This window comes from Uranotaenia lowii, chromosome 2 (assembly GCF_029784155.1).
Source record: "Uranotaenia lowii strain MFRU-FL chromosome 2, ASM2978415v1, whole genome shotgun sequence".
NCBI lineage: Eukaryota > Metazoa > Arthropoda > Insecta > Diptera > Culicidae > Uranotaenia > Uranotaenia lowii.
Genome location: NC_073692.1, coordinates 300,427,199 through 300,440,092, shown reverse-complemented (window position 1 = coordinate 300,440,092; position 12,894 = coordinate 300,427,199). Strand labels below are relative to the sequence as shown.

The following is a 12,894-nucleotide window of genomic DNA, read 5'->3' as shown; positions in this document are numbered from 1 at the left end:
GGCAAAAGAAAAACACTTACCAGGAAGCAAAACAACAGTATATTTTTACTATCGCAACGCTGAGCGGACGACACCGATCATGGTGATGCGGCGGGTGGTCCAAAGATAAAGCCAAAGGAGAAATTCAGCAGAAATTTGTTTGACAATTTTAAACCAGTTCGCTCAACGTAGGTAGTGGTTTTTTAAGGAATTTATGTATCACTTAAAGGCAGGCGCTGAGGATTTGTCAAGAAGTGACAGAATCATGTTTCACATGATGTAATACCAGAAAGATGAATGGGATTTAACAGGATTTCAAAAGATTATATCGTTTTGTGATTAATGATTTAAGGTAATATGTGGTGAATCCCCACCATTCCGGTATTTTTCCTATAAATTTCCCATTCTATTCTGATGAATTCCAATGCTTAACGACTTGTCGATAATAAATTTTTAACCAATAGTTAAATGAAAATAAGTTCCCATGCATCCTCAGGTTAATTCTATGGAGCCAGTGCTACTTATCTTCGGTAACCTATAGAAACTGGAATTGAAACGGATCTTGGAATTAATTTCTATTTATATTCACCATTCCTATTCTAATAGCATGCAAAACAGCCAGCAGCAACCCAGAAGTTGACTAGCGAGCCAGACTTTTATTTTTTATGAGGCGGGGGAGTTCCCATCTATCTAATGACGTGTGAAATAACTTAACTTAACGTAACAAGTTGATACGGGGAGTCCAGCTCGCTGAACCTGCTGCTCGATATAATCATATGCATCCGTCTATAAACGGTGTTGATTGTTATTGCCGCAGTTGATGGGAATGATCTAATAGAACATGGCACCTGATTACGTTTTACAAGTATTTTCATCACGCAGCTTATTATTGAGACACGCAGCTCTGAAAAAATGTTCAGTTTAGTTCTGAACGACCTTGTCAGCTCCATTACAAAGTAATACATATTATAAAAATTCAGGTCCTGCTTAGACCTAAATTAAGGGAGTACTATATTAAAGTACGATCTGTGAGGTTTTAAACAAAAATTATACACTTCTGACTTTATTTTTACATTCATCTCGTGCAAACTTTGTTTCGCTTGCATTTGTGAAATTTAAATTAAATAAGATGTTGATGTTTAAGTTGAATGAACATCTCGATATTCCTTTCACTGAGGGGGAAGTTTTAAAATCTATGAGAAAATTAGAAAATATAAAAACACTAGCAGACCCGGTAAACTTCGCCTTACCATGTTCAACTTGGCGTTCATCCCCCATTTTTATTAGTTTTTTTTTACATTTCCCTCCTTTCCGTTTACTCGAATTGTCTCGCTTTATTCTATCGAAATAAAACCTAAGAATTTTAACTCAATTCTACGGGTTTTTAATTAAATTATCAAAAAATAACCTTCAATAAATGTTACACGCATCTTATATGAATACGTTTTATTTACTTTTCTTTAATTCGGTTGCAAATTCGATTTTTTCCAGCACTCGACGTAATCATCGAACTTGGCAAGCCTCATGCAAAAAAAAATCCCCTTTTTGTAACTTGTTCCATAAATAACTGTATGTTGATAATATGTATGTTTTATTTGTTGTATTCCATTTCGTTGATTTATTCCGCTTTATTCGAGAGCACAATAAGGTTTAAATCGAAATCAAAAGTTTCTTATTTATTGGAATATATTGCATATGAATCTTTATGAAAATATAATTTTGAATATCGAGACAATTTTTGGAGTATTTTCCTAATATTATGCCTAACGCATTTACTAATCATTTCCAAACTGCTTTTTGTTCACTATCCTCTTTCTTCAAAGCAGTTTGAATCAAAATCCATATTTTTACTAAAATCATGTTCAATAAAGTTTCGCATTATACTAAACTTATAGATATGGTACATTTCAACTTAAAGTGTTCCCAAACAGCACTTGTCATGGCATTAAATCTGGCGATTTTGTGTACTGTAAATTACATGCAAAAAATCAAAAAGTTCTCTGCATTTGACCTCTAAATTCTTCAATCCTATCTAATCTAATTCAAAGGACAGACTCTTGTTCAGTTAATGTGTCTGTTCATTTTTATCGGATTTAGTTGTTCTTCTAAAAATTTGATGGCGCTTGATACATCTTCAGTTAAGTACATTTGTACATGTTCAAAATTGATTTTTTTTTTGTAATCAATATGAATCAAAACTTACGTTCTAGGCGTATTGGATTATACGAAAGGTAAAGCTTCCCAATTTCTTTTTTTTCACACGTCCGCTATGTGTCATATCATTATTTCATATGCATTTTTTGGGCAACAATTGATTACTTAAATTAACACGAAATAAAAATGGTTTTAATATTTAAAATCGTTTATATGGTTTTGATTCGATCGGTAAAATACCAATCCGTGTCACCTAGGCGTCATCCATTACCATGTGCTGTGTACAAATAAGCAAGAAAAAAAACACATCTAGGTTGCATATCACCCCACGTGCGTAAGAAATATAGGTACTTGGTTGAGAAACAAACCCCTCGAGAAAAGAAAAATCTCTAATAATGGCCCACGACTTTTTAATTTAAGATTTTTGTCAAAAAAAAAATTTGGTAGGTATATGTTTTATTCATTCGGCAAACTTTCAATCTGGGTAACATCTAGGCGTCATTCATTACCATGTGCTGTACAAATGAGCTCGGAATCAAGAAGTAAAAAAAATCATCTAGGCTTCATAGCGCCATCACGTGCATTGAAAATATGCTTAGTTGAGAAATACGCGCCCAAATGTTCCTACTATTTAACCAGTATGCTATGCCATGGTTACTATCCTTTCGCGACGTTTGCTCACGACGCCTCGACCATGGAGACGAAAAACAAACCGACGCCCAAAGGAAAGAAAATCTTGAAATAATGGATGCCATGACTTTAATGTGATTCCAATTATAACAAATTTAATTTTTACGGACAATTGATGTGACTTTGTGTTGTTTTTATTCGATATAAACCGATTCGCATGCCTACAGAATATTCTAAAATTAATTTCATTTGAATCGTTTGGCTAATTTCGGAGGAGTAGTACTACAAACACCGTTACAAGAGAATTTTATATAATAGATAATGAAGAATATGAAACGAGCTCACTAAATTCAACAGCACTTAAGCCGCGCCAACAACTTCACCTTTGATTTCATGACTTCAAAGCCCAATTTTGGTCCACATGGTGTCGTGGTTTTACGATTCTCATGAACAGGCTTGAAAATTTTCAGTCATTCATAAGGACGGTGAAATTTATTTTGGATCACTATACCCAAGAAAATAAGATCAGTCATGGATCATGTCATGATAGAAATATTCCGATAATGTGAATGTAAATACCATGCACATTCACGTGATGTAAATAAATTTCACGTATGAGAAGAGTGGGCAATGAATGAAATTCGGAACCAAATGGAATATTTAAAAAAGGCTTCTAAAAACGCTTATCTCTATTTTCATTTTTTTAATACTAGCGTTAGTTAGCGTTTGTCATAGTAAAGCATATTGAAAATTAGTTTGGCAAACAAAATTGCCAAAAATTGCACTGATGATATTTCTCATGACCCATTTTAACCATCATGTCATGATCGAAATATTGAAGATCTTAATGATCAATGACATAATGGAAAAATCTTTCTTTATCAAAACATTCATAGCATGCTTTCTTTTCAAAAAAATCTTAAACTTATGACATGTGAGGAAAAAAAATGGGTCTCTAGTCGCAATTTTTGGCTCGTGACTATGACATAATTCCATCCCTGCTTATGAATCTCAATTCAAAAATTCACTCAGACAAGTCTGTCACTCACAAGAATAGATCAATGACTGACTTTGTTTTGTTTGTTTTGCCTACTGTTGCCAAAATAATAAACGTTGCCATAGAAATTTGTTTCATTTCATTTATCTTCAGTGATGCCAGATTCACTCTTATTTAATTTTAATTTCTTTTAATTTGATTTATTTTCTGCATATTCTTCATCTCATCTCTGCATTCTTTCTTACCTCTATTCTCAATTAAAAAAATTTAAGCATCGACTTTGTTTTTTCCTCTAAAACACAATTTTATTTACCAAATATCCTCAATTTTAATTCCATATTCCGCATCTTTATTCTTCATCCTACAAATTTTATTTAATATTTGCATATCCTTCATCTCAACTCTACATTCCTTCTCATCTCTACTCTCAATAGAATCTTTTGTTGACTGACTTTTGTTTTTCTCATAGACATAATTTTATTTTTCAAATATCCTTCCTTCCAGTTCTACATTCCATTCTTAGAAAAAGCTGTGCAAATCTTACAATTTTAACTATTTTTTGCATGTTCTTGATCCACTTGGAAAATATACTTCACGAAGGCTTTCCCAATCTGTGCTTTACCTGTCGCTATGTTTTTGTTTACCAAAACCGGAACAATCCGAAAACATTCTTAGCAACAACTTTCCCAAACTGTGCTTTTGGAATGTGGAATAATTTGATAATATTCTTAGTAAAAAGCCTTCCCAACCAGAAGCTTCCTAAGCTTCCCAGCTTCCTAAGCCAACCCGTACTTTTCCACCGGAAGGCCAAATCAAATTGAAAAATCAGCAGCAGCAGTCTTGAAAATCTACCCTTTCTAAGCCAATCCCGTCTTTTATCACCGGAAGGCCAAATCAAAACAAACAATCAGCAGAAGCAGCATTAAGAATTTAGGCTTCCTAAGCCAATTCCATCTTTTTCCACCGGAAGGCAAAATCGAAGTAAACAATCTTGGGCTTGTAATATAGCGCATTTGGTAAGTCAGTTGCTTCCTGAGCCGATGTCCATGAGTTCGAGCCCAAGAGTAAACATCGATCACAGTTGTACCGGATAAATTTTTCAATGACTGTCCACCAACTGCATCGTTGATATAAGTCGTGAATGACATAAAGATGTTAAAACGACTATAATCGAAACCAAAAAAAGAAGCAAACAATCAGTAGAAGCAGCCTTAGCTCTGCACTGATTAAGCCAATTCCGTCTTTTTTCACGGGAAGGTCAAATCAACACACACAATCATCAGCAACAGCCTTAAAAATCTGCACTTTCTAAGCCAATTCTGTCTTTTTCTGCCGGAAGGACAAATCAAAGCAAACAATCTGACGAAACTGCCTTAAAAATCTGTGCTTCCTAAGCCAATTCCGTCATTTTCCATTGGATGACCGGATCAAAACGAACAATCAGCAGCAGCAACCTTAAAAATCTGCGCTTCCTAAGCCAATTTCGTCTTTTTCCACCTGATGACCAAATCAAAATAAACAAAAGTCATCGCCTACTTCCAGTTTTCATTAACTAATTTTATATAAAAAGTGGAATTTATTATTTTTCAACCAACAGTGTAAGCTTAAGTTTTATTTTCGCATTGACATAGAAAACTTAAATAAGCTTTCGAAGTCAATCTTCCCAATTACTCGTATCCTTGCTTGAGATTTAGAATCTCTATTGTGGTTGAACATGATCTCATAAATTCGAAGAAAAAGTCTTAAACATTGTTTTTTCCGTCGTTAACACAAGGCAATAAACTCACATTTCTCTGAAGCGCAAAGAATTTTATAACTTGTTTGATTAGTTTGGGGCCCTAAATCCAAATTTGCAATTAGTTTTTTTTCTATTGTTTCTTAAATGTTCAACTTTTTTCAAGATCGCAAGTAATTTCGAATTGTAACAAAATGTTTGAACAAAATTCTTTAACATCAAATACTCAAAGACTTTGTTTAGTGAGCTTAAAAATAGTGTGAACGATTTCTATAGGGGAGAGTGGGGATACTTGATCCCTTTTTCTTATTTTCACCATATCATTTTGGAAAAATTTAGCAACTCGCAGTCTTTTACATTTCCTGACAGCGTGTAACTTCAAGTTTCTATGCTCCTAAAATTAGAACGATACTTGAACCCGTAGATGAACTAGAAGCACTTTCGTTAGGGGAGACTTGATCCTTTATTCAGGAAGCCCTAATCCATGGAAAAAATCAAACAAAACCCCAAGATAGAATGTTAATTGACTATTTTTTCATGTTTGTTCTCATTTCACAATCTATAATTGTCAGAAAAAAAAATCTAAAGCTTATTTTCAACCCTTATGACATTGCATACTTACGGGCGCATTTTTTTATAAACAAGAGAAAATCAATTATTTTTGCCCTTTTCTTCAGATAATTGATGGATGAATACTAGCTATTGGATAAATATTAGTAATCTCGTAATCAGCAATGACCACGATACATTGAAAGGAAGAATATACCGGGATCATTTGTACCCGTACATATAATAGGGATCAATTGTACCCAAAATCAACATTTTAGAAAACTTTTTCTGAAAAAAGTTGGGAGTTTTCCATCACTTTGAAAATATTGTATTATGAAGTTCATTTTACACTCGATAGATTGATGTATTGGAATAAATATTTTTTTTATAATGTTTCCATGATAGGTGTTCAGTCCACCCAGCGGACTGAAGAACAGGAGAAACAGCGAGAACGGAGAAAACCCGTTGCGCGACGCCCAAGTAGCGAGAGCTATAAAAACAAGCGGTCGCGCTCCTGTCGGGTGAGTTTTAATCCAACCGTCGGCAGATCAACATCGTCTCGGGAGAGCCGAGAGCGGCTCAAGAAGAGAGCCAACCAGCAGTGGGCTGCATTAAGGCCACCAGAGAAGAACAGCAGCCAGCGTCGCGTGCAGTATCAAGTGAATAAAAAGTAAATAGTTCAAGAGAAAATAAACAATGAAGCATTATTAAGCAACGAGTTCTCTTTTGCTTCACTCCTGCTCTTGCTCCGATTCCACAACCAATTGGCTCTTTTCAGAGCCATCTATAGAAAGAGTTTGCGATCACTGTGGAAGACAGTGATCGACCCGGCCTTGGCCCGCCCAGGTACAGTCCGAGGACTTGCCTCCACCGGTGAGACAACAACTGAGGTTGTCTGGGAGAGACTCACTTCCACGAGGGGAATGAGTCCCATCGGTGGTTGTTTTCCAAGCGCCGCCCCACGTCCACTAAAGGTTGTTCATGGCCCAACATGAAATGGTCCTTCGAGCCGGATGTAGCAGCCGGCACCCCCAGATGGAATACCTCCGTCTAATGTTGAGTGGAGTGGATTGGGAAGCGAAGCAACGCGAGCGGAGCACAGTGGAACAAAACGATAGTTAAGTGAAAAACCCAATGAAGCCAGAAAGCAATTCCCAGAGATTTGAGTTGCTCTCCCACAACCTTAGGAGGGCACACCGCAATGTCAACCGAATCAAAGGCATCCTGAAGCAAGCGGAAACCGACGAGGTTGAGCTGACCCCAGCTCAATTAAAGGTGTACCAGCGGAGTGTCGAGCGCTCAAAGGCTGAGTACACACAACTATCCCAAGAGATTTTTTATCTGTCATCTCCAGCGGAGCGTGCCCAACAAGACGACAACTATTTCATCTTTTTGGAGCTCTATGAGGATGTAACTGTGGCAATCGAGAGTCAGCTCGAAGAGGTTCGAGCACTGCCAATTCTGCAGCCACAGCTCACTAGTTACCGGGCGCGAGTGGTCCCAACAACAAAGAGACGAATTTTCCACCGAGGCATCCCAACGAGAGCAATCAACCCGAGGAAGCGAGCCCAGAGCCATCAGTATCGCCAAGGTCGACAGCCCAGGTCCAAGAATTAGCGAGTGAGCCAGTGAGCAGCGGCGTGTTCCCAAATGCCGCGCTTTCGAGTTGTTTGGCTTCGAGAAACATCTTTTCTGGCGCGGAGTATGTTCAGTCCACCAAGCGGACTGAAGAATGGGAGAAACCGAGAGAGCGGAGAAAACCCGTTGCGCGACGCCCAAGTAGCGAGAGCTATAAATACAAGCGGTCGCGCTCCTGTCGGGTGAGTTTTAATCCAACCGTCGAGCGAGCAACATCATCTAGAGAGTGCCGAGAGCGGCTCAATAAGAGAGCCAGCCAGCAGTGGGCTGCATCAAGGCCACCGGAAGATAGCAGCAGCCATCGTTGCTCGTCACATACAACAACAATAATAAGAACAAGTGTGAATTAGTAGTGTAAATAGTTCAAGAGAAAATAAAGATGAAACAACGCCAGCAGTAAATTAGTGTTCCATTTGCTTCGCTCTCACTCTTGCACCGATGCCATTATCAATCGGCTCTTTTCAGAGCCCCACTTAGAGAGAGTTTGTCGTGGCGGTCTTGGCCTCCAGGTACAGTCCGAGGACTTGCCTCCACTGGTGAGACAACCACCAGGGGTTGTCTAGAAGAGGCTCGCTCCCGCAGGGGGGAGTGAGTCCCATCAGTGTTAGTTTTGCCAAGCGCCGCATCTAGAGTCCACTTATGGTTGTTCATGGCCCAACATGAAATGGTCCTTCGAGCTGGATGCAGAAGCCGGTGCCTTCTGACGGAATACCTCCGTCAAATTGAGTGAGAGTGGATCGGAAGCAAACAGTTGAGAGTGGAGCAAAGGGAAGCTAAGTTCGAGCAGGAAAATGGCAACGACGAGAGCAGAGAGGAAGAATCCGAATCACTCAAGTACGAACGAGGTACTTGAGTTGCTGCTCTACACCTGTGGCTTGGCACAACGCAATGTGCAACGAGTTCAAACCATCTTGAAGAAGGCAGAAGAGGACAAGGCTGAGCTAACCCTAGCTCAGCTACGAGTGTACCAGCGGAGTGTGGACAGATCCAAGGCAGATTTCATCAGGCTGCAGGGCGAGATCATCGGCCTGTCATCAACAGTCGAACGAGAGCGGCAGGACGAAATCTACTTCGCCTTTTTGGTCCATCACGAGGAGGCGTCGGTGGCAATCGAGAGTTGGTTGGACAAAGCAAAACAACAACCAGCTTTACACCCACAGTTTGAAAGAAGCCAGCAACCGTTGGTCATCATCGAAGGGATGGAAATTTCACCGAGGCAAGGTTACGAGAGCAATAATTCTGATCAAGCAAGCCGAGAGCCATCAGTATCGCCAAGGTCGACAGCCCAGGTCCAAGAAAGAGCGAGTGAGCCAATTAGCAGCGGCGTGTCCCCAAAGGCGGTGAATTCCGACGGCCGAATTTCGAGAAACATCTTTTCTGGCGCGGAGTATGTTCAGTCCACCCAGCGGACTGAAGAACAGGAGAAACAGCGAGAACGGAGAAAACCCGTTGCGCGACGCCCAAGTAGCGAGAGCTATAAAAACAAGCGGTCGCGCTCCTGTCGGGTGAGTTTTAATCCAACCGTCGGCAGATCAACATCGTCTCGGGAGAGCCGAGAGCGGCTCAAGAAGAGAGCCAACCAGCAGTGGGCTGCATTAAGGCCACCAGAGAAGAACAGCAGCCAGCGTCGCGTGCAGTATCAAGTGAATAAAAAGTAAATAGTTCAAGAGAAAATAAACAATGAAGCATTATTAAGCAACGAGTTCTCTTTTGCTTCACTCCTGCTCTTGCTCCGATTCCACAACCAATTGGCTCTTTTCAGAGCCATCTATAGAAAGAGTTTGCGATCACTGTGGAAGACAGTGATCGACCCGGCCTTGGCCCGCCCAGGTACAGTCCGAGGACTTGCCTCCACCGGTGAGACAACAACTGAGGTTGTCTGGGAGAGACTCACTTCCACGAGGGGAATGAGTCCCATCGGTGGTTGTTTTCCAAGCGCCGCCCCACGTCCACTAAAGGTTGTTCATGGCCCAACAATAGGAACATTTTAAAATGATGAAAAAAGATCTTCAAGTCACATTTTGTGAAAATTTTCAAACAAAGTTCAATAACCCAAAAGCTTATATTGTTAAAAAATTTTGAGCTTCTACCATTGCTGTTTTGTTCCATTTGGCACATTTTTCTAGAACATTTGATCTTTGTACGACATTCCAGTTGGGAGATATAGCTAAGGAATCAAGTATCCCCAGGGATCAAGTATCCTCATTCTCCACTACTATTTCAATTCTCTAAAAAAATGTTGAATGAAATTATTTTCAAAAGCGTTGTATTTCTGGAACTAGAATATCCAAATAAAAATCTGAATCCTTCTGGTAATAACACTTACTTATTCTTGTAACTAAAGACAAAATCTCTGATATGTGTTATGAAATTCAGTTTTTTAGGATCCAATTTTTTCGAATTAATATATTTTTTTTTTAAAATCTATTGGTTTTCCGGATTCTCGGAAAAAAGGTTTAGAGTTCAAAGCTACGAAGTTATGAAATTAAAGGAGATTCGATTATCAAATTCCATCTTCAACGAATTGAACGCACTACCTTTAGTTGAAATTCTGTTCCATATTTAATTGTAAAATTTAAAATTAAAATACAAACAAATTTGAACAGAAAACTATAAGATTCTACCATCTTTATTTGAAGAAACTTATTCTAATTCCACAAGTCACTTTAAACGTATCTTTCAAGAAATCCCTATCTCAAATTTTCATGGTCGATGTTGAGTTTTATAACAACAGCTTTTTATCAATTCAGAATCCTCATATATGCTATAATGTAGATATTTTGTTTGTCTTTCAATAGAGCTAAAGTTAGGCATGATGAGAAATCCGAAAGATCTCGTATTTGGCCTCAATTTATTAAAATCCGCTCAAAGAATTTGTTGGCACTTTTTCAAAGAAAAGTTTGATTAACCAAAACCAAAAACAGTGAAATCCACCATTTGGGATAAAAAGGAATCTAGGGGACACGTTAAAAACTTTAAACCACTTTCAACGACATCGTTTTACTCAAGAACAAATTCTCCTTCACATTACCCCGAATGTATCAGCATACAATCACACCAATAAACGTGTCCATTCATAAAAATACTATCCGCACTGCTACAAACTTCAACAATCACGCATTAAGCAGCTGGTTGGGGTTGCACAATGTTATCAGTTTTGGCATGTCTTGCTACTGGCGTCTTCTTCGTCTGCTTCTTCTCCACAAAGGACAACCAACAAAAAAGCAAACATCCACGCTGCTGCGTGAGCATGAGAGAAAAAAGAACCGTAACACCATCCGGACGGAGATCCAACAAAACACATGTGAAATTCCAAACAAAAAAAAAACAGGAACACTTACCGGTGATGAAAACAGTTATCAAGATGCTCATACGGTTGTAGAACTTGCTGAGGCTGGCCGCCGTCGATAACATTGTTGTCTTGATTTTTCTTCTCTTCACTTTTCTGCTGCTGCCGGTTTATATCGGTTTGTTTTGCGTTGTTGTTTTTTTAATGCTGTATTGACGCGTTATCTTCCTCGATCTGTCTATGTGGGGTTCTTCGCAACAGAAATAGCTCAACACCTTCTTTTTGCAACACCACTCTCCTCTCACTTTCGGCGGTGTGTTTTGGTTTGGCGATTTCGTTGCTGTAACGGATTTCTTAGTATGTTGCACTTGTTGCCTCTAGACCAAGGTATGGCACTGCACTCTCTTAGTTTAATTAAACTGTTACAAATTGACCGCACCGAAACCCCGCTGTTGTGGAACGACGAATTTACCGGGACGGACAGATTTTCTTCGCGGACACTGCACCTCGGAACTATTTTGCTCTGCTCTGCTGAAATGAATTTCTATTTCAAATCTTGGCGACGCCGTTCGTCAAACGAGAGGAAGAAGCTAGCTAGATAGATAGGTCGAAGATGACGAGGATGGGTTTCTGTTGCTCTCGCGGCGAGTTGATTGGCTTGTCAAAGCGATGATACTGATTCTGTAAGGTAGAAGCCCGATGGCGGTTATCTTCTAATTTTATTTGAAGGAGCACGGTCACACCACCCTGTTAGACTTGAGACGGAAAACTGCCTACTGCGATAAAGATGGAACCACTCGCTTGGTCTCTTCGAGCATTCACCATTCACTCGAGGAAAATGCCCTTTTTGCGCGGAAAACACTTGTTGTGCTTCACGGATAACTACTGTTGGGGATCCACCCTCGTGTATTAGATCAGCCAGACAAACAACTTCTGCCGGGGGAGTCCAGCCAGAGCGCGATATGGCCTGACGACGCTCCTCAAAAAAGGTAACCGATTTCACGTAACACTTATCACACAACTGACAGTAAATCACGGGTTACTGACTAAGTTGCCAATAACTAGATTGCAAACGAGATATCCGTCGTCTGGGAATGTGTGCTTGTCTCAAGATCACGACAAATCAACGAACGACGAACAACACTCAATAAACAGAACGCGAATCGCGACGATTAGCTAGATTCTCTTCTGTTTCAAGTTGAATTATCTAATAAAGCGACTAGTCAAACCAACAACCGTTCGCGAAGACTGTTAACTGCCAACTGAAACAGGCGGCCACACTACACCAGTAAGTAGCGTGGCGTGGAGCGGTTTTGCTTGTCCCGCTTATGCTTGTCAGCACGCGCTGACAAACAACTAGCGTGTGCTTGTGGGGGCTCGCTCGCTCGGTTTGCTAGTCAGAAAACCGATATCAGTGGAAATACCTTTTCCATGACATGCGACAACTCTCCTCGGTGTTGTTGCAACTAACTTATTCGCAAGGGGGGTGTGTGTGCTGCCAACGCAGTTGTTTCTGTTGTTGTTGTGTTGAAATCTGCTTCGCAGCTGACGATTCGGGCATGCTGCCTGATGTTGGCTGTTGACGTGGAGCTGCTTCCTGGGATTCTCCTGCTTCAACCCGGTCAGCCAACAGGTTTTCTTTTGTTGATATGGTTTGGTTGCAACTTTTCCGACGAATTGACGACAGTAAAGTGTAGAGAGAATATCAGCTCGCATGGCTCGTCGGATTCTCCGAAGAGTTGAAACAATCAATTTTTTTGTTGTCATAACAATTGTCGGTTTTTGAGAAACGGTTAACATGAATCTACGTTTTTTTTTGTAAAATATACTTCACATTTGGATGCTTTATGTGGCCTGAACAGTGAATTGGGATTTCTGCTTTTTGAATTTCTCATTTTGTTTCAACTATCTAAGCATATCTAA

General features: G+C 39.7%; 1 protein-coding gene across 1 annotated transcript in view; it reads right to left on the bottom strand.

Annotated features, from left to right (window-relative positions):
* Positions 1–12,216, bottom strand: part of LOC129746668 (uncharacterized) — a 179,866-nt gene extending 167,650 nt beyond the window's left edge. The window contains exon 1 of the mRNA XM_055740489.1: positions 11,024–12,216. Coding sequence (XP_055596464.1) covers positions 11,024–11,096 — 73 coding nt within the window. The 5' untranslated portion in view covers positions 11,097–12,216. The remainder of the gene's footprint in view (positions 1–11,023) is intronic.
* Between the last annotated feature and the right edge of the window lie 678 nt (positions 12,217–12,894).